The following is a 22,646-nucleotide window of genomic DNA, read 5'->3' on the forward strand; positions in this document are numbered from 1 at the left end:
TGGTTCGCGCCTGCCTGGTAGGTTTTGCGTGGCTTGGGCCCGTTTGAGTATCGGCATACGTACCAGGCTTCACGCAGGGTATTTTGAAGAGCGTGTTGAATAGCGAGTATAAGAATAAATGCTGCAATATTCTCCTATTTGGATCCCGGTGCAAGGAGCACTGTATGTGCATAATATGGGGGTGGCATTCTCAACAGCTCGTGGCGAGTCAATGCTGATATGTGGCACAATTCTTCGGTGTCTTCTGTTACAATCAGTGTAAAAGGAATGCTATACAGAGATCAGTATTGGCAGTAGGTATTCAGTGTAGAGGTAGAGTGCTCCAGGGATTATGAGTCTTAGTTACAATGTTTCATGAAAATCCCTTCGAAGGTGGCATGCATATTTACTGAAATGATGAAGCTGGCGCAATGGCTCAGTGGCTGTCGTGTTCATGCACATGGTGACCTGAAAGATGCAGGTTCAACCCCGGCCACGGCGGTCGCATTTTGATCGAGGCGAAATGCTATAGAGGCCTGCGTACTATGCGATGTCAGTGCACGTTAAAAAACCGCAGGTGGTAAAAATTATCCGTAGCCTTTAACTACACCGTCTCTCATAGCCTGTGTCACCATCGGTCTTTGAACCTCATAAAACCGAACCAAAAGATCAAGATTACCTATCTAGATTCGGATAGCCAGGATATGCCTGGTGGTGAGGCCCGTCAAGTGGTGTATCATTCACGGCTTTTTTTCTCACCATCCCCTGTTTGCATGTACAAACTGAAATAAAGATTGATTGATTGATTGATAGATTGATTGATTGATTGTTTGAAGTTATAATGCACGTGTGTACAGATGGAGTGGGATTTTTTTTCAGTTCCCTTTTATTTTTTTCCTTTGCGCTGTACAGGTCAACATGCCCGGATGATTGACAGTAGACAACAGGTCGCAAGAATGCTTCTGAGGAAACTAGATGGACCATTGCTTTCAAAGTTTATTTGTATAATGTGGTGCATTCTTATGGTGCATGTATTGCATATATTCCCAGCCCAGTTTGAAATAAACTAAAATTGTAAGTATATTGATAATCATGTCATTCGTGAAGACGTGTGGTGTCCTTTTTCAACGGTTATAAACTGTCTGTCTCTAGACAGTCTGTAGACAATGGTCAACTGAAGGATTAGTAGACAAAGGTCCATAGACTGTCTATAGACAAAGGCCCGCCGCGGTGACTTAGTGGTTATGGCGCTCGGCTGCTGACCCGAAAGACGCGGGCTCGATCCCGGTCGCGGCGGCTGAATTTCGATGGAGGCGAAATTCTAGAGGCCCATGTGCTGTGCGATGTCAGTGCGCGTTAAAGAACCCCAGGTAGTCGAAATTTCCGGAGCCCTTCACTACGGCGTCTCTCATAGCCTGAGTCGCTTTGGGACGTTAAACCCCCATAAACCAAACCTATCGACAAAGGTCTATAGCTTTGTCAGGCCATATACCTGTGGAATGTCTATAGGCAGTCTATAGACCTACGTCTCCTGGACGAGTACTTTTGTTTAGACAGAAATTTACAGAAAGTGTATGGCCATAAGTCTATAGATCGTCTATAGACTGTCTATAGACCTGTGTCTTAGACCTTCAGTAGACATTTGTCTATAGACAAAAGTCTACTAAAAGTGTGCGGCCATAAACCTAGACTGTCTATAGACTAGTCTATAGGAATTGTCTATAGACTGTCTATAAACTGTCCAAAGAAATTTTTGTAAGAGGGTGACAGCATTAAATGTTAAGCCACTGACTCCCACGGAGATGGTTTCTAGCGCACGAAAGGAACATGGCTGTCCTGCTGCCAGTTATGTTGCTTCGTTTACGAATACAAATGTGCAGCGAAGCCTGCACTTTTTTCATTGATAAATAGCATTTTTGGGAACACAGGGTCATGCTGAATTATTCTATGCGCTACTGCGCATTCGGATAGCGACATTTCAGCAGATAGATTATCGATGCTTTGCATTTTGCAGTGGAATGCATCATGCAGCAAATATAGTTCTAGCTTTGTCGCCATAGTCTGTCTGCTTTTTTTTTCCTTTTCGTCATCTTCTCCGAAGAGTACTAGAAATTATGGCAGCAATTGCCTTATAGTCTGTAGGCTTTCTATAGGCCTCTTATAGAATACTGCCTTCCGATAGATATTTCCATTTGTCTATTCTTAGTGAATAGATTGTCTATAGACACGTCTACTAAAAGTGTGTGGCGATAAATCTACAGATTGTCTCTGTCTATAGGATTTATATTGTCTATAAACTAGTCCGTAGAAGGTCTAAAGACTTTGTTGATGAAAGTCTATGCACGTCATATTGACTCTCTAAAGAAATTTTTGCGAAGGAAGGGTCGTCAGGGGCACAGGCTACTTGCGATGCCTCGATCCTGTTTGCCCTATGCTTGTGTACAACGTCGCATACTTTTTGGCATACAGAGAAGCACAAGCCCCGAGGCGCACCGTGTGAGCGTCGCCCATGGGTAGCAAAAGAAAAGTAACGCTTTCGCAATAGCGCTTATTTCCGGAAATGCCCTCGTGCGTGCGACCGGAAGTGCGTCACTTCATATTCAGTGTGCGTTCGACGGGAACTGGAGGCATGCTGTCGCGAACCCATAGAAGTGGGCCGAACGGAAACGTTCGACGCCGCGTTCTTCAGCACGCGGCGGATCTAGCGAACGGCCTTGTTTCGCAAGTCACCGCTTTGTCTGTTGCGTGCGGAAGCCGCTTTCGCTCATTTTGTGGTTCGCCAGCGTTCACCGCCTTTCGCTTGACAGGTCGTGGACGTCAGCGGCTGCGGCGTGCTGCTGCTGGGCACGAGGCCACGGGTTCGATACTCGGCCTCTGCTTCCGCGTTTCGACGGAGGCTCAAGTATCAAGATCCTCGCGTACTGCAATCTTGGCGTGCGCCAGAGAGTTCCAAAATTACTTCGTGACTTCTGCGGTTGAAATTATGCCGGTGCGCTTCGCTGCAGGGCATTCTCAATATCTATATTTAGCGACGAGACTTCAATACGCATTAATACGGTCATGTAGTTGGTGCATATTCTGGAAAGTTTTGCAGCTGAACACGAGAACGATAGCAAATCAAAGCGTCACAAGCATATCGCCGTGTCCCATATATTTCTATTTCATCCATCGCCGGTGATGCTCCTTGTGTTGACCGAAAATTCCGTCAGCTTGGCCCAAAATATTCCTATTCCTGGCCTTTTTCTCTGCAGCAGTTTGGAAAATCAGTGCAATTTCGAAAAAAAAAAGAAAAACGAAAGAAGTGCTGTTCTTAAAATTTCCTGAAAGCCCATAAAAATTTTAGTTTCCCAAATGTTTGCTTCTAAACTTGTGTGAAAAAGAAAAATCCCCCGAATATAACACCACCGTTCGTCGCATGTTGAACTAATTTTGGGCTCAAATGCGCCGAAAAACATATTGTCATCAAGCACAAGCAATTGGTTATATATAAACAGAGACGGCACCAAGCAGTGACTCGTGCCACCAAGACTGTGCTGTTCCACCACGTCTGTGCTGTGTTACCTGCACCAAGTCTGTTCTGTTACTCGTGCCAGCAAAAGGGGAAACTAAACCCATCGGAAAAGAGCGCATCCTTGCATACTGAAGTTGGCCTCGGCCTGCATGGTGCGAGCGAATTCCACCAGGCCGACGAAAGCAGCGCTGTATACCGCGTCCTCTCGCAGTCATTACGCAAAGGCAGGCACTGCTTAGAACAATGCTCTTTTTCCGTGTTTGCGCATCCGACGCTCGAGAGGCAAGGGGGGAGAGTGGGGCGGAGAAGCACGTTGCACAACGGAGCATCGCACAATAAACCCTTCCCTTGATGCTTGACGCTGTTCGTGCTTGGAGCTCGTTTGCGTTGTACGGGTAAAAAAGATTCGAGAATTCAAAACGGAATTGTGACAGCTCAAGGCAGGCGTTGACGTCATGAGGGAGTTGTTTCGCGGTGAAAGCACGCCTGCAATGTGATGCTCTGGTTGCTAGCTGTTGCCCAGGCACGGTTTCGAAGGGTGAATGTGAAACTCGCCTCTCTTATAGAGTTACAGCTCCTGAAGATGCATTCCTAACGGCTCAAGGAATCTGTCGGTGCGCTTATCTGCATCGCAGAAGTCCTTCGGCATCGGATAGCATGCACGTGATCATATTGTGGAAAGAATCCGCATTCGTGAAGTAGCGTGGGCTACTGCCGCAAAGCAAGCAATGTTGGGCATATATTTCGGAAAAAAAAATGAATCTAACTGTACGGATTGTAAATGAAGTGCAGCTGCTTCTGAGGGGACTTTCATAATCAAAAGGCGATAAGCATTGTATCCTAGAAAAAAAAGAGGTAGGGTGGCACTCACGAATCCTCACGGACGCATAGTTATGTGCATCCAATCGGAGAAAATAGTTACCGTAGACTTCGTAATAAAGCAGCTGAACCGGCTGTGCATGCATTTCACAGGTAAAGGTGGCCATATTCTCTATGTCCACCTATATGTATGGAACGACTTACTACTATGCGATTCGCTGATAAGTATCGTAGCTGATTTTTTGCATGGACAGTTATCAACATATATATATATATATATATATATATATATATATATATATATATATATATATATATATATATATATATATATATATATATATATATATATATATATATAGCAGAAATTTGGGACAGCGCCCTGTCTGTGTCGCTAAGCGTAGCGGCCTATCACGTTCTGCCACTCGGTCATTCTCTTTCTCTCTTACGTCACGGATGACATCAACGCGCTATTTTTAAATGTTCAAAGCCAATGGCTACGTGATGGCAGCCAAGGGAACTAGAAGCGCTTGTCCCTAATTCCTGAGAATGGTGATTGTCAGATGCACACAGTATAGCAAGTGGCATGGAAAGTGCGCTGTCTGCATATGAATGCAGCGTTTATATCGGCATTCTTTCCTCGACGGAACATGAAAGTCCTACACGCTGTGTGCTATATGTTCTGCGTTGAAGCTCGCTATCTCCAAGTCAGCAGTTCTGGCTGGTCTAAGCTGGCAAGGGCGCTGTTGAAGAGACGCGTTACCGAGTTGTCTCACCTCGTAGGCACTTGTGACCTGCAGGCTGTAGAAGACGGGCATGTAGAGGTAGGCCGTGGCGGGGATGACGAGGCAGTAGGAGAAGATGATGAACAGGTACTGCGTGCCGTAGATGTACATCTCGGAGGCCGTGCCCAACAGCGTGATGGCCGACATGAAGCTGGCCAGGATGGACAGCGCCACCGGGAACACGCTCATGCTACGGCCGCCCATGAGGAAGTCGTCGGTGGTGGCGCGCTTGCGGACACCCATCACGGCGTAGTAAATGCCGATGGAGGCGGAGACGCACAGCATGCCTCCGAACACCAGGTAGTCCCATAGCGTGAACCGGCTGACCAGGTGCGAGGGCGCCCCGCCGGACGACATGCTGTGAGAACCCGAGGGAACATTAGGGCACACGGGTACAACAAGCGCCGATGAATACATCTAGAGTGGTGCATCATAATTCATAAACTATGCAGAGTCCAATGCTGGGCAAGAGGCAGTCACGTTTTTCTATGGCTGACGTCATTTTTATAACATCCGGAAGAGTCACGCTCAAAGTTTGATGAAAACGGTGGGGTTATTTCTAATGCGACAGCTGACCATGCATTTCGGTTATGCCTTGTTAATTACACCACACTTAATTCTTGCATTGTATTAGGTTGCAGTTCTAACCGCGGCATTTTTTTTTCTCGGGTGCTGCAAAAAAAAAGCGTCATATCCAGCTACATATAAATATAAATAAATAGGTGTTACTTGATACTCTCCTGGCGGGCTACTGAAGACTGCGACCGTATGATTTCCAAACGCGCAGGAGTACAGTAGAACAGCAAATGGCAAATAGACGTTATTGTTTTCTAAATCCCTGTCCGCTCTCTCTTCTTTTGTCCGTGGTATCTATTAATACTGCTTGCAAAAACACAAGGGAGGGCCTCTGAAGAGTAACGCATTTCCAGAGGAACATTCTCTGCGGAAGCCACGACAAGTAGCTCTTTCCTCTTCATATGCGAAGGTTGTTGCTGTCTCGCAATTATCTTGCCACTGGAGATTGATGTTTGAGGCCAGCGCAATGTGAATGGAGATATGTGCGGTAGTGTGTGACCGCTAAGACAAATTGCAGTAGTGCGCTAACTATAGAGAAAGAACACAGACTGCTCCAGTATAAACAGTGCGTTCCTGTACCACCCACGAGCGTTTCGTCGACGAAGTGCTATCCCGCGCGAGCAGCGCAATAACAACTTGCCTTGACTTGGCTCGTTGCCTACTGTAACTGTTAAACCAAGGCCGACAGTTTTTTTTCCCTTTATCTGCGCCCTCTTGCCGCGTTTACTACGCGCACATGTGCCTATAACGACGACTGAGTTACACGGCCGGATACACGGTGTTACATAAAAGGCATGCAGCCTCTGCTCAAGATGCGTACTCTAGAGGAACGACCCATTACACCAGTCCGCTGTCATAATTTTTTATCGGCAGTCGGGAACGTTCGGCTGAGGAGCATTGCTGGCGAGCCACAGATTCCAGAGATGGCTGCTGTCTACCGTGCTCACGCTGTGGAAGTGTACCACAGCGATATTTAAGCAGCTGGAAGAAAAGGCTATGAGCCAGGGTGGGTGCGCATACTTAATGCGGCGCTCAGTATATTAGCCGCAGCCTCGTATAGCTTGTCTTGATAAGACTGCGCGGCGTTGTGCTAACTGGAGTCAGCGTGAACAAGTCAGCACAATCTCCATCACCGTCCAGATCACGCCCATCGCACCGCTGATGCCGCTACGCTGTTCCGGCAAACTTCGTAATGTCATCTTTCCAGCTCATTTTTAGCCGCCCCAGGTTGCGCTTTCCTTCCCTTCCAATTTGCGTTCGTATAAGCCAACAGCTCTGCGAATGCAGCATTTGACAGGCTGACCTGACTACACATCCGTCCTCCAGAATGCTGAACAGTCTTTGAGAGGCTGAGCGTAGACTATCTGTCAGCTTACATATGCACCTCGCGGTGAACATGCGGTTGCACGATCATAAAAATCAATGGATTGGAGAGGTCTAATCGAGGGAAAGGCTTCCTTTGTTCGACCCTCAAGTCGCTCGTTTCTTTCTCGTACGATGATTTTGCGCAGATTTATGAGCAAGTCTATGTGAGTGTTAACAGCGGCTCTTATCTTAGCTGCTACTATAGTCCGCCTCGATCCCTTGACGCGTGAAATTAAACGTACCTGCGACGCCGTTGGCCACGAACCCGTGTCGGCGCCATGCCCGAGCCCGGGGTCGACGCCGGGCAGCAAAAATGCACCCTTAGCGGGGCGTAGGTACCCGTTTTGTCGATCCGAATTTAAGCGACATCAAACGAGAGGCTTCAACCTAGCACGGGTGGAAGCTCAGCAATTCTTCGACTTCGTCTCAGTGCGTGCAGATAGCGCAACAGCACGTTTCCAAACAGAACGGCGATGATGATAGTTGTCGTCGTGCAGGCGATGATGGAGGTGGTGGTTGCGATTGTGGTGATTGCGCTTCCCCAAATTCATTATTTACGCCTCAGAAATTAAAAATAACTTCTATTCTGTAACAATATTAGATAGCAGGCGCAAACTCGAAGCCTACCCTTTATTTTCCAGCTCTGCATTGGAAGCATTCCGACAATATTTCATGTACGTAATCAACAGGGCATTGCTGTTCGATATCGTTAAATCACCTATGTGCTTTCACTTTCCCAAAGCCATTATGCTTATAACTCGCATTTCATTCATTACATGGACTCACCACGTCGCATGCGAGTCCAGTGTGTGCCTATATTTTTAGATAATACTTTATGCCAGCGGGTCCACTGTCGCAAAAAAAAAAAACTACTGGTGTCATAAGCGAAGATGATCTTTTTTATTTTTGCCAATTCCGACCTCCTCACAAGCAACTGCGTCTGATGTGTTTGAATATTGTTAAGGTTCATGAAGGTTAATGTAGGAATGCATTCGTTGACGTTGTGTCTTAGGATTACTCTTTTCTGAACAAGAACTTCCATTTTACGACAGACAGTCGTTGAGATCGCCGATTATGTCTATGTACGAAAGCTGATTATTTACTACTCCCGCTGATAAACGCCCGGTCTGTCGGAGTGCTGCGCTGTACAATTCAAACCACGCACAGGTACTCCGCGTCACCACAGGAATATGACAAGACCGCAAAACGATGACCCAGTTTTATAAAATACTGCGATATTCTTTCATATAATAAAGACAAAAAAAAGTGGAGCAACAGCTGGCCGTTAGCGCACTCTACAGCCTGCTTCAAGGGGACAGTGCTTCGCTTTCCTCCAGCGGTCACATTTTACTTACTTTTTGTTCTTTCACTGTTTCTCATTACAGGTTTTTGTGAATTGTTATTTATTTTAATTTTATGTTCTGTCATGCCTATAACTTCGGACGGTTTACGTGTTCTGTATATGGGCTATATAACAATTACTAACAACTCCAATACGCAGACACCGACCATATTTTTCATCGCTAATGAGGGAAGGGTGCAAAAGATGGCGCATGCATACGGTGGAACCTTGTTTAGCGTCTGGTAGACTCGCCTGCCCAATGTGAGGTGCATACTCAGATCGTTGACGATAAGCCTACGCTGTTTCACAGTTCCTGGAATTGTCCCCAAAAACCACCTCATCTAGAAACATTACAGACATCATACGAGCAGTGGGAGGCAGCCCTGACCAGCAATGGTCTGGAGGACCAGTGTCGCATCATCAGACTGGTCCAGGCATCCGCCCAAGCCACCGGAGTCCTGAACTGAGGAGTCCGCCTACCTGACTCGTAGAACACTTCAATGAAATAATAAATGTTTTATCTCTCTCTCTCTCAGATCGTTTCTCATTTAACTATAATCTCAACAGCTGGCCTTGAAACACACGGCAGTACGCAAAACGGGAATGGCAGAAGATGAGTGTTTCGAGTACACCTTTCCTCGCATCTTCAACAGATACCTTGATTACAAAGCCGACTGAATCGCTGGCAATGCAAAAAAAAAAGTGGGGAAAAAGATGGAAGCTACAGCGCCTGGCCAACCGCAGCCGAAGGTAAGAAACTTGTATGTAAAGTGCACCATGCTAACCAGTATGAGCTTTCCGCAAAATTTAATAAGGACGTCATTGCAGCTCAAGGCACTTCTTGTACTAGGTCCAACAGCAAAGGCGCTCTAAATGTTCGGCAGGTATAAATTGAGTTGAGGTGTTGAATGCTACAGGTGGGGTTAGCCTTGCTTATTCTGCCGGCAGTTGCTCCACCGTAGCGTCCCTTCTATATTAACAATGTCCTGAAGCCTCTCGCATCTACACCGCTATGCGGACAGTCTCTTATAATAGCACACATTCTCTCCCACAGTCACCATCTATGCACGCAATCAATCCACACAGTCCACATCACAGTGCACTCCAGAAGTCACCATCTATGCACATATTCAGTCACAGTAGAAGATAGGCCATTGTAGCGCCACACTCCATACACACATTCACTCACCGTATAACGTAGTCCACTCCGGAAGACACCATCTACGCACACATTCAATCACAGTAGGCCATAGTCCGTTCCTGCTGTCACCATTTAATAACAAGATCCGTGTTCTGCAGAAATGTTAAAAGAAGGCGTGCAGCCTCCCTTCTGCATGTCTGGTTTCCACTCGGGTAGACAATGTCCTGCACTGTGCTGTGACGGGTTCCTGTCTTCTTGAAGGAAGCGAACATCACATGCCTTTCCGCGTTGTACTCTGGGCAGGTATAAATTCTCCTGGAACTGCATCTACAAGTGAAACACGCTGAGCACACATAGTGTATTTCAGTCTTGGCTTCTCCCCACACTGTCCCCGTCTTCGTCGTGCCCACGTGGCTAACATTGTATCCTACCGACGCCGGTCGCTGGAGCCCAAGGTTGCGACCTCGAAACGAAATGCAAAAACGCCCAAGCGCTGGGCGATGTCAATGCACGATAAAAGGACATCACGTGCCATAATTAATCCGGAACATCCGCTATGGTGACGGTCATAGCACATGCACAGCTTTACGGGGCCATAACGTTCCATATAAATGCTTCGAAATGAAAACATCAACACATCAGCAGAAGATGTCTCAGATATGCCTCAAAACGTGTAACTATATTCCTCACAGGCTGACTCAATTGCGTTGTTGATGTTTTTGTGGTTTGGTTTTGTGGAGTTTAACGTCCAAAGCAACTCGGGCTATGAAGGACGCTGTAGTGAAGGGCTCCGGAAATTTCGACCAGCTGGGGTTCTTTAACGTGCACTGATATTGCACAGTACACGGGCTTCTAGAATTTCGCCTCCATCGAAATTCGACCGCCGCAGCGGGGATCGAACCCGCGTCTTTCGGGTCAGCAGCCGAGCGCCATAACCACTGAGCCACCGCGGCGGCTTAATTGCGTTTTTGAATATACAGAGAGTACTCGTAGAACATGTGCTGTTTTAACCCGTGAAACGACTCTGTTCACCTCTCGTTTTAGCTCATTCATTCATTCATTCATTCATTCATTCATTCATTCATTCATTCATTCATTCATTCATTCTACAACAAAAGCCGCTTCTAAAGAAACAATATATTGAGCAACGGCTACCTTCACATCGCCCGTGCACTATTTCTGATCGCGATGCAGCCTTCGCCAAATGGCAACAATACGCGTGCACAATGGTATGTTTCACTGAACCTTGACGGAGGTATAGCATGCATGCAGTTGCCTAGAGGAGCCCAGGAAACAATGCAAGGTGGCAATGGTAAGTTCCGTTTCGTTGCCCTAGCTATTTTCTCCGGCCTTCGACCAGGGGTCCGTTGGCGGAGGACTGTACACAGGGCAGTCGAAACACACGCTAACAACACAAAGCGCTTCTTGGGTTGTAACGTCTTTTTTCTGTCGGTGCACAAATAAAAGACGCAAGCACACAAACTTATGGATGCGTATGAGTGCTGCTTTGCTCATGCTGTGTCAATATAGAAATTTACAATGTTACGTTGGCTGCGTAAATCGCTAAATTCCGCGACAGCTAGCGCAAATGTGGCAGATTTAGTGCGAAGAGCAGTAGAGAGGTCCTGGCGAGAAAATGTGCTACAGGCGTGATGAATGATGCTCAGGTTTGATGATGCACGAGTGAGACCCGAAGACAGGGAAGGTAAGCAGCGCGAGGCGCGTCGATGAAGGTCAAATGCAAGGACACCCGTGTACTCAGATATCGGAGCGCGTAAAGAACCCCAGTTGGTCATAATCAGTCCAGAGCCCTCTCTATGGTGCACCTCGTAGGCTACAGTCTTGCACGGGCAAGTAGCGATCCAGCAGCCAACCAAACTGGAGCAAGGACAGTCTCGAAGCCGGCGAATAGCTGCGATGAGCTAGGATATCACCGAATAAAGATAGCCTGCCATGCCGCCATAACGTGCTTCACTGGCCCACCTGCCAGACGTCAAGCGGCGACTGTTCGCTGACGCCTTTACTATGCAAGTACACTGCACATGATGCCGTGTACTGGCGGCCGTGTGCACTCAGTGTGGAAAGATCGTTCCGAATTGCTTCTGCAATGGTTCAGAATGTTAGGCCTAGCAGTGACCTGTTGTCAACTAAAGCAACTCGTTCAAACTGCAACAGCTACAGGCAGAAATAAAACTGCACCTGTGAAATGCCGCCGTTGGTCAACGCTTCCGGTTTACAACCTTGAACTGAGCACGCGCCGAAGTGAACGTCGGTGACCTGTACGCAGTAAGGCCTGGTGCGCTTGAATAGCCTTGAACTCCAACACTATCCAAAAAAGTACCGCGCTTATCTTGCGGTGTCTTTTGAAGTTAAATTTTCACTAGTAATGAAAAAGAAAAAAGAGTTCAATAACCTAACTCACACAGCTCTCGGCCACGCCTTGCCGGGTTTCCGGCCTCATTTGCAACTATGCGGTCAGGGACCTGCTTATCAGCAGTCAATGGCATACGCCACCCCAGGCAGGAAACAACGATGCAAAGGTTAAACAGCTCGTCTTAACCTCATGGACGACTGTGGGCCTTTCGTTTTCGCACCGAATTTTGTTGACTAAAAAAGAGAGCAGAAATACCGAATTTACCTCTATGCTTTCAACCAGCACGCGTCGCAAATATCAGTACTCCCCTCTCTATTGCCGCCTTAGATCTTTAATGATTTTTTTTTGTTAACAGATTTTTAGCTCTTTTAACCCTTTGCAACGCGAAAGGACAAGCCTTCATCGCGGCAAAAGATGTTTCTACTTGTCGTTGCATGTCCAATAAAAGCCAAACCAAAGAAAGAAAACCAGAAATGCCGTCATTGGTAGTCGGTCAACGAATGCCATCATCAAGCACAGTAAAGGCAGCCATCGCACAATAGCGACATAAAATTTTGTTCTACTGCTGCTCGAATCTTGCAAGTTTAGTAAGCCCGTGCCCCGATTGATTTGAGTGGTGTGCCCTTTATTTACGCCTGTCTTTTAATTGGGGTTAACGTAGGCCCACTTCTAATTAGCTCATTCGGGCCTTCACGCTAACTAGTAGCAACTCGCCCACCCCCTTGTCTGTTTTACTCATTCTCTTTATATCATATAGTCACGAGAGATGGCCAACAGTTTCCAAACTATGGATTGCTTTTAAAGCGAAAGCAAACACCTTTCTTCAATCACTACCACGATAGCGGGGCAGTGCCCAACCAGTACGTACAGCTAAGTCTAGCGGCTTATAGCACTTCAGTGGCGGGCCCTCGGTCATTGGCTTGCTTTCTTAAGCCACGGATGATGCGAACTCACTATTTTTGATTGTTCAAGCCTTGCGCCACTCGGTGGCTGCCAGGACAACTAGAAGCGCGTGCCCCGAACTCCTAGTAGAGCTGTGTTAAGTGGCCCACATTTCCTCCGCCTGCTCGTTCTCGACACGCCCGACAGGAGGTTCTGAGAAGGTGAGTTGGCGCCTGCAAAGGGGACTGAGACACGTTCTCTCAGCTCCCACGTTGATGGCTTCCTAGTAAAGGCAAATCTCCTGCATAACTTCGTCAATGGGCGCGCGAGGTTCTTAGAAGCACTATGCGGCGAAGAAGTTTGCCTGCGTTTGATCGACAGATTTGACGCTCGACCGCGCATGTCTAGGGCAGACCGCGACGCCGGAGGGTATGCATACTATGCGTCAGCGTCCTGCCCGATCACTGTAATCACAATTCCGCGGCCGGCGCTGCGGGACCCTGTCAAGGCCTCTCCGCTTTGCCGAGGTGCAAACCAGGCATGCACTTTCGCTGTGGAAGCACGCTTCACCTAAAAAAAAGAAAAGAAGAAAAGCGGCGTACGCGTGTGCGGCAAACTGTGTTGGAGCTGCGGAGCTGTTTCCTAACCTTATCATTACTGGTTGCTACATCTCTCAGCGGGCCACAGTTGTAAATTAACCACCGCGTCTTTCCATTGTACCACACTATTTCCACGGTTGCTTCATACAACAGACCACGTTTCAACGCTCTGATAGACAGGTCGTAAAGCGTAGAAGTGAAGTGTTTCACTGAAGCTAACTTTTTTTTTATTAAAATGCATGGCTCACAAGACTTCAGTGCCCCTGTTAGAATTAAATTTGCAATTTTAAAAGGCAACCGTTACCCGAGAATGCAGCATGGGTTCGTCGTTTACGGTTGCGACGTGTTGCCTGTCGGAGACAGTGACATATTTCCTCCAAACTTGCAGCAAAATCTTTGCGACGCACTAAGAGGAGCAAAATTTTCTACGTGTTACCAACATATACACGAAAAAAAAGTGCTATGGACTTTTAAAGTATATTCGTTCGTGTTAGATGCTTAAAGCCGGGTCACCGCGGAAGTACAAGCGTATGTAACGAATAAAATTACCTGCGGCTCAGTGACAATAGAAATGACACGGCCGTTCTAATTAGTTCAGAGAGAGTGGTCTCGTGTCGTCCGTCGCGTACTAAAGCAATTGTGTGGTCCGCAAGGTCTCCATACACGCCTCGCAGCGCGAGTGAATATTCCGTCACCTGACTTTCGTACCATGAGGATTTGGCCAAAGCTATAACTCAGATACGAGGTGTATCTTATTGGGAGCCTGAAAATACTGAACATATCCCCTAACAACTTGATTATATAATAAAGATGAACTATTTTCTTAGCCGCGTCGCCGAGAACTGGCTATAATTGATGAAGTCTTTCACTGTTTTAAGAGACTGCGTCCTGACAACACTCTACATTTTAATCACTGTCACGTCAATTTCCTATTTTCTTCTTTCTTTCATTAAACTTCTTATTCCTCTGGTGGTGAGAAAGTCAGAAGGAATCAATTCATTCTATAAGCAGCTTTGCCATTTACTGATGCATGCACGAGTGCGTAGAGAGGATTAGTGGTAGGTGTGGTGGTTCTTGACGTCTACAAAAAGCAGCATTTCTTTTTTTTTTCTAAGTATTAGCGCCATGTGAGTTGACTGCGTAAATACATATAAATACACGTCATGCGCCCTACCCTGTGTTCGTATCCTTCATGAGGCATATTTCTCCATTTCATGCTCGTACCATGAGAATTTCGCCATTGCGATAACTTTGAAATGCGGTTTATCTCGTTGGGGATTTCTTGTTAATTATCATCTCATTTTAAAATACTGAAAACTACCCATACAAACTCGATAACAATAAAGATGGACTGATTTCCTGGGAAGTCGCCGAGAACTGGCTGTATAGTTAAAAACACATAAATAAGCTGAAATTTGTGCGCATATGCTAGGCTATGCGTGCGGGCAAATGATCCAGAGCATCTTAAGCGCGTAACAGAACAAGTTAATGCCTAGGTTTAGCGTAACCGGTTCCGGCAACAAGGCAAACATAGCAATCGAATCGGCGCCTGGTGAAGGCAGGAAGTGATTCTTAACTGCCCCTAACTAACGATGCTCGAAATATCATGACGCTCAAGCGTTTTGGAAGACACATAGCATCTAATGGTTCACACAGCCGTATGGGGTGAATTGTAATATCTTTGTGAGTGCATAAGGCAAGCGCTCGTGTCTCCTTAAGCTATGATAACGCAAGGTAACAGTTGCCTTGTGTCCACGGAGCTGCGGGGGCTGTTGAGGATCGATGCACGACCTTAGAGCTATGTTGAAAGGGGATCAAACAAATAAAACGAAAGAGGTTTCGTTAACATATGCTTGAAACTTATTCACATAAGAGCTTATTGTTTGCTGCCTTCTCGCCAAGTAAACGCAAGACTTATCCGGTATCCCCCAGGACTAATGAACCCAGAGCATCGTACAAGCGACTAGTGAGCCGCCTTGTTAAACGTGGCAGTGACTTTTTCCCACGTTCCGAACTCGCCTACCGTCGACTTTCTCCCTTTTGTTCAGGGATGTGTGGAGTACCACTTAATTCTTTTTTAGCGCGAGAGTCACCCACGGTGCTCAGACTTCGAGGCGCCGTGGCCGACGCAGAATACATGTGCATGTCGTTAAAGATTTCACGTCATTAGTAGATGTAGCGGTGCAAAGAAGAATGGGGCAACAAAAGACTGCTCACGGCGCCCCACCGGCCCCGCATGAACCATCGATCGCTTCATGGACTCGCTGTTTATGCAGGTCAGACGGTGCAGTGGAAAGAGGCGTCACTTTCGACAGCAGTGGTGAACTGGGGAAGCGTACTTATATGCTGCTTCTTACCATTTTTTTGGGCGAGAAAGGGAATGCTGTAGTTGGCACTAGCAAAACACGGGGTCGTACTATCCGTGCACCACGCATGTAAGCACGGTTCATGACCGGCTAGTGATAGCCACCGTAATAGCCAAGGTGCCGGCCAATCACGGACCGCTCTAACGCGGTGACAGCTTTCAGCATTCGACCGGCTCGCTGGTTCCAGTATTAGCTTTCTCTTCAGCGTTAGGGAACTGCGTGGCTCACTAGAGATTGCACTTATCACGTAGTGCATCATCGAAGCTGGCAGTAGACGGCCGTCCAGAATGCTTTTTCACAATGTCTGTGACAATTAATGTAAACATTTTCGTGCGATAGAGTTGACACTCCTGTCCTGCAGAAAATCTGGCGTTGTTGTCGTCATTGTGAGAGAAAAATCTCCGGAGAAGCAACCTAGACGGGCCACCTAGGTCACGTGACCCTGTGGCGTCAGCACAGCCTGCCCACCGGATCATGAGCAAACTGTCCACCGTGGCAGGTGGCAGTTAAATTAATGATTGGTCGCGAGTGGTTGCTCGGGAAGATCAATATGGACTGCACAAGGCCTACCGCATGAAGCACCTTCCATCGCAGAGCAGTGGCGCATCGCTTAACCGCTGCACCACTGCGCCAGGAGTGTTATGAGGACCGCGCAGGAGTGGTATGAGCAATTCTGCATATATGGGCATTAACGCTATCGCGTCATACCCTAAAGGCGGAGCTTAGGTGACCCCTCCAATTGTTTGTATATGTAAATTGCTTCGAATTCCACCTTGACTCTTCAGCCGAGTTGTCATCAATATTGAATTTTTTCACGCACACTGCACACAGTCCGAGTGGAGTATAGCAGTCAACCGTGATATTTTCGCGGTGGTCGCAGTTTAGAAGGAGATCTTACACTGAACGATTTTTGTAGCGATAGCTACACTACGCCAGCCACTTCGCGAGGTCAGCGTGGCTGCGCGCTGAGCCGTGGCACCACCGCTGCGCCAGCTGTGCGCATGCGCGAAGTGACGTCATAGCCCGAAGCTGGTGTGCGCGCCGTGCGCCTACATTATTGTAGCATTTCGAGCCTTCAGCGTGGCGGTGCCGTGGCCACCGTGGCAGCTGCCGGCTGCGCGGCGCGCCGGCGAAACCAAGTGGGGGAGGAGTGGAGAGGGGGGAGAGAGTGAATCCACGTCCATGGACGGAGATAAAGATGGAACGCCCAGCGAAACGCAGCGGCGAAAGACTGACTTTGCAATTCGACTGAGCGAGTTCCACTAGGCCGGCTGTAGCTATCGCGTCATTCCAGGTTTAACCAGAGCTAAACCACAGCCATTTTATTATAACGAGATCTTGTACATGGAATGTTTTTAGAAATTGAGAAGAACAGTCGTTAGCTGTAATGTCGACGCTTTACTGCTCTTTCTAAAAATAGTTGTCCCAAACGAAATCCCACTTAAGCAGTGTTGACATTGAAAAGGAAAAAAAAGCGAAATGACATGTGATATCTGCAATAACAACTGGTTACGAAAACCACCGACCAAACGATTATCTTCCGTCCGCATGATTCGCATCGATCTTGCGATCTGAGAACAATTCTGCGCCGAGGAGCCGCCAAATAAAGCGAGGTGTCAGGGCAAGAAGGGCACTACGAGTGCGTGTTAACAGCCTCGATTTTCTGCACTTTCTTCCTTTTTTTTTGCACCTTTGATAAATGGCGTATTTTCGCTGAATTGGCATGACGTCAGAATTTGCGCTTTCGTTGAACTTTCAACGGTTTCCCCACACGTTTATATAAATATCTATAAACGTTGTTTTTCCAATGCTCTTTCCCGCTTTCGCGCTTTGCTAGCTGGGTCGTCGGTGACATTAGACTCAGGTTAAGGTGATCTGATCTGTTCGCGCCGCCAGTGGAAGTTGATGAAGGCAACGATGTGCAATGCACAGCGGGAGAGTGTGTTGCCGTTTAACACGAGGCGTGATCGGCTGCGCCGATAGCATAGTGCTCTCTTGCAGTGGCCAGCGCAGCTGATCTGTTCGAAAATGAGTCGCGGAAGTATTTATTTTATTTCTGCACCCTCAAGGTCATGGACGGCACAAGATTTTTGGTTGAATTTGATCCCGTCAATTAGTGCTTTCGTGCTAAGAACGAAGCCTCTGCTGCAGACATGCCGGCAGCGAACGTCGGGCTGCGACAAACGTGGTTCAGTTTAAATTGAACTGAACTCGATCACCCTGTATGTACGAGAGAACAAATTAACAACTCAAAATGAAGGCTTTGCACGTGCACGCGCTTTGAACTTTTTTTGTCGTCTCACCTTCTTTGTACGTTACGAAAAACTTTAAAGTTTACACCGTCACTCAACATGATTGTATGAGCAAAACATTTTATTCGTTTTTTTTTAAGTTTACTGTACTCTTCTTTATATACCGTCGTCTTTTTCCCTGTCCGCTGAGTGGCATATCAACTGGCTAGATGCACTCGCTAAAGTACTTGCATCAAGGAGCTCTCTCTTTACCCCTCATGTGGCGCCCCCGCGGTCATCGGCCATGAAGAGTTGTGTAGAACTGTCTCCATCTCAATTAGCTGGGAGCGCTTTAATAGCGCTGGAAGTGTTCCTGAGAACTCGCTACACAACTCCTGCGCGAGCTTCGCTCGTCTCTGCAGTCGACCTTTTGCTTTTGACAGAGGCTACGTAGTTGAACCTCGTTAGGGCCGGGCGATTACTTCGGTATAGCCCATGTTGACCAAACTTCCAAGGGGAAACGTCATTACTTCGTAATATCCATTATTTCGTTATAAACCGCTTCGTTATAACGAGGTTCGGCAGTATACCTTTACCCGTGGTAGACATAACGTTAAAGCTATGTTAGAGGGGGGGGGGGGGGGTGTTACTATGGTTTACGAAATACAAGCAAAATTTAAAAGGGAGGTACGCGACTTCGGCTTCGGTTTCCTTTGGTATGCAGCCTGCTTGTGAGGATATTCATATTAATAAATTAGAAATTGCCTCAGGGCAAAAAGCGAAAAAATTGCAACAAGCTTGCCGTACAGTGATGTACCATGCCGTAGCCAAAAATTCCCTCGACTAGAATCAAAAATCCCTATTTCAGGTTATTTTTTCTTTCAGCACCTTGAAAACACCGCGAATTTGAAAAAAAAGCTCTTAAAATTCTTTAAATCTCCGTAAAAATTTTTTCGCCCATATTTTCTTCTAAAATTTCTTGAAAAGGGGATAATAATTCGTTGGTTTCTTGGGGAAAGGAAATGGCGCAGTATCTGTCTCATATATCGGCGGGCACCTGAACCGCGCCATAAGGGAAGGGATAAAGGGGGGAGTGAAAGAAGAAAGGAAGAAAGAGGAGCCGTAGTGGAGGGCTCCGGAATAATTTCGACCACCTGGGGATCTTTAACGCGCACTGACATCGCACAGCACACGGGCGCCTTAGCGTTTCGCCTCCATAAAAACGCAGCCGACAAAAAGGGAAAATTCCCCGAATGTAAGAGCACTGGAACAGTGGACAGCGACGACCGGCTCCTTTGTACATGCGACATAATATGGTGCTCAGGTGCCCTATTCTGGTTAGTAAACAGTGCAGGACAGAGTTACACGATTAAATAGATAAAGCAAGCCACGTTTCAGCTGGAAGACTAGTTCTCCTCTCTCACTCTCGCTGTTATTTGCAGCAATCACACAGTTTATAGAAGTACAGGGAATTGAAGCGCAGAGTAAAGCCATTGTTAAAAAGAAAATCTGTTTTTTTTTTCGTTTCTGCCCTAAAAAGCTGTCTGCTTTTGGTGGTTTTTGCATCTTTTTCTGGCCTTGTCTATTTTCTCCGTAGACCGTTGCAATACGTTCTCGGAAAGTCACGAAATGTCGTGAGCGAGCCGCGGGAAATGTCATGCACGCGCTGAGAAGGCCTTGCTGCAACCGAGCCGCCCCGCGGGCTCCACAGCGTGTCGCATGCGAGCAGTGCGCGCAGAAAGAGAAGAAATAACTCGTTTCGCCCAAGTGTTCTTTCTCGCTTCATTGCTGAGCGAGCACTAGCGAGTGAAAAAAGAAAACAGTGAAAAGGTCACACTCAATCGCCTTCCTTCTGGCAACTGTTCATTTAATTCCGCCGTGTACACGGGATTGCCTGTCATTTGCTTGTCACTTAAATGAATTAGTGCTGACTGACGCAGGTCTGTGTAGTAAATTGTTGATCAAATATTGTTTTTCTTCGCGCGAGAGCATTGACACTGAGTGAAACTTAGTGGCATCAGCATTAAGGCCAGTGAAACTTCGAAATGCTGATAGTACGTACGTCAACGAAAACGACTTGCAAAACTGCTCGGGTAGACGCTCGGCGCCGATAAAATGCCGAGGGCATACCACGAGCGTTGCAGCAAGGCTCGCAAGGACTACAACAAAGCTTCTTATCGCAACGCGCGGAAGTTTTCAGCACGGATGCATCAAGAGGAGGGTGCAGTAAGGATTATTCTAACACGCGCACGAGAGTCGACGCCGTCGACTTAATTTATGCAGCTGTACGGCACTCACCAAGGCGCAGCGACAGTCGCTAAAGCCCTTATAGAATGTTAATAACATCGTCCAAAGACGGATATTTTAGTATACTTTTTCTTCCTAGTTTTCATTTTGTTTTTGTGTTTCAACAGTATACAATTTTTCACTTTTAAATGACAGATGATTCTATTAAATGACAGCTGAGGTGATAGTAAGACGGTCTCCGGACCCAGCTTTTTCGACGTCATTCACAAACTTCTGCTTTTATGAATTCTCAACGCAGGTACGCAGGGAAGACCACTGAGAGTAGGGTCGCCTTTAGGTGACCTTCAAAAAAAAAAAAAAAGAAAAACAATATGTTTCAACGCAATTCATCTTTATCGCTCTAAAGAGCGCATCGGCAGGTCCGCTTTTAAAAGGACACTGAGGACTAATTGTAGGAGGCCTGAATAATTAGACTTCCACATTCTGACGACAAAGAGGGTAATATCACCGATAACGAAGTTTTTATAAGCCAGAAAAAACAAAAACCTAAAATACAGGTGTCACCATTACCGGTCCATTTCGCGGGTAGACTGCGTGCGTAAGCAGTGATTTTTTTTTTAATTTTTTTGGCGCGGATTCCAGAGGCTATGCTACACCGGCATTCACTTCAAAGAGATGGTAACCAATCTTTTTCGGTGTAGACGTCATGAAACAGAATAGATTGGTGGGACAATTTTTAAGTTCAATTTTTTCAGCCTTATATGTCTCTTGCTGTCGGCCAGATGTTAACACAGCCAAAAGAGCCAGAAAATCAGTTTCTTACTGAGAACAGTAAATGTACGGAGTTGTTCTCAGTGCCTATTTCACTGAAGAACTGAATCCTCGAAGACCTCGCATAACTTCAAAGCACACGGGAGACACGGGCACGTGAACACAGATATTCACAATCGCTTAAGCGCAGCCAGCAACTAGCCCTCATTTAACCGCTGTTCGAAGAGACTCGAAGTCAACGACATGCGTAATTTCGGTGCGTACTTACATTCTGCGATGTGTCGTTTAACTCCTTCACACGGAACGTCCGAAGGAGCGAGTCGTCGCCTCCGACCGATTCACACGCGAGGCTCTCTTTTGGGGAACCGGCCCTATCCTCTGGGCTTCAGTGCTTCACCGCCGTGCTCGCTACTCGCGCCGATGTTGAGAGCAGCGCTGCATCCGACTCGGCCACGCGGCGAGAAGCGAGTGACGCTCGACCTGCTTGTGGGCTTCCCACTGGCGTGCTGCAGAAGCATTGCCGGCATCCCCCGTCAGCCGATGGCAACGCGAAACACACAGAGAGCGAGAGAGAGTGAGGGAGAGAAGCCAACAGGTCTGTCGTCTCTCCGCCGAGAGACCTTGCCTCGGCGCACGTGGAGAAGCAGCCGCCGTCAGCTGTTGTAGCCAGAGAGTAGTGCGCCCTTTCTTCTACTCTCTCCCAAATGCTTCGCTTCCAGAGGGAATCTCGTCCTGGGGGAGGCGGGGTGCGCACCTGCCTTGCGACAACTGAGTCGCGTTCAGTCGCCAAAGCGTCGGCGGAAGCCACTGGAGTCTTGGACTGAGGACCCCGCCGACTATCCGCTCCGGTCGCCTTTTTACAAATAAATGTTTATTCTCTCTCTCGGGGGCACTCAGGCCATCAAAAACTGAAAATTGGGTTTTGAGGAAAGGAAAAGACGCAGTAATTGTCTCACATCTCGGTGGACACTCGAACGTAGCCGTAAGTGAAGGGGGAAGGGGGAGTGAAAGAAGAAAGAAAGCGGTGCTGTAGTGGTTTAATTTCGGCCACCTGTGGATCTTTAACGTGCACTGACTTCGCACAGCACACGGGCGCCTTTTGTGTAGTAGAGGTTCATTAAAATAACAATAAAAACGAAGGATAAAACTTTTGCTAGCCCCGGCATCTGCCATCGATACTGAAGCACCTGAGCTGGGGCAGCGGAAATAAACGATAGCAGGCAGAATGAAGAAAGGAAATGAAATAGGTGAGGGGACAGGAAGAGAGGATAGGGGGAGAAGTAATATACACAAACTATTTACACAATAAGAAATGTGTACAGGTTGCGGGCGTGATTATATCATGATGAAGCAAACCTTTTGTGTTGGTGTTGGTAGTGTTTTCTTTATTAAAATAATAGTAAAAAGGAAGGAAAAGATTTTTGCTAACCCCGGCATCTGCCATCGATACTGAAGCACCTGAACTGGAGCAGCGGAAGTAAAGGATAGCAGGCAGAATGGAGAAGTTAAATGAAAGAAATGAGGGACCAGGAATAGAGGATAGGGGGAGAAGTAATACCCACTTGTCTAACCCACACCACCTCACCCGTGGCACTCCTCAAGGTGCTGTTCTCCCTCCTACCCTTTTCAATCTCGCTATGGCCCCTCTCGCCTCCCAG

General features: G+C 47.2%; 1 protein-coding gene across 3 annotated transcripts in view; it reads right to left on the reverse strand.

The window, feature by feature from the left end:
• LOC144125898 (sodium-coupled monocarboxylate transporter 1-like) overlaps positions 1 to 22,646 on the reverse strand; it is a 52,700-nt gene that overhangs the window by 23,738 nt on the left and 6,316 nt on the right. For 2 of the 3 annotated variants that reach the window (XM_077659698.1, XM_077659699.1), the window contains exon 2: positions 5,086 to 5,452. In XM_077659698.1, coding sequence (XP_077515824.1) covers positions 5,086 to 5,451 — 366 coding nt within the window. In that variant the 5' untranslated portion in view covers position 5,452. Of the gene's footprint in view, positions 1 to 5,085; positions 5,453 to 21,256; positions 21,495 to 22,646 lie in introns of those variants that run through there. The other variant, XM_077659697.1, reaches the window with a different exon arrangement.

The sequence above is a fragment of the Amblyomma americanum genome, chromosome 3 (assembly GCF_052857255.1).
Source record: "Amblyomma americanum isolate KBUSLIRL-KWMA chromosome 3, ASM5285725v1, whole genome shotgun sequence".
NCBI lineage: Eukaryota > Metazoa > Arthropoda > Arachnida > Ixodida > Ixodidae > Amblyomma > Amblyomma americanum.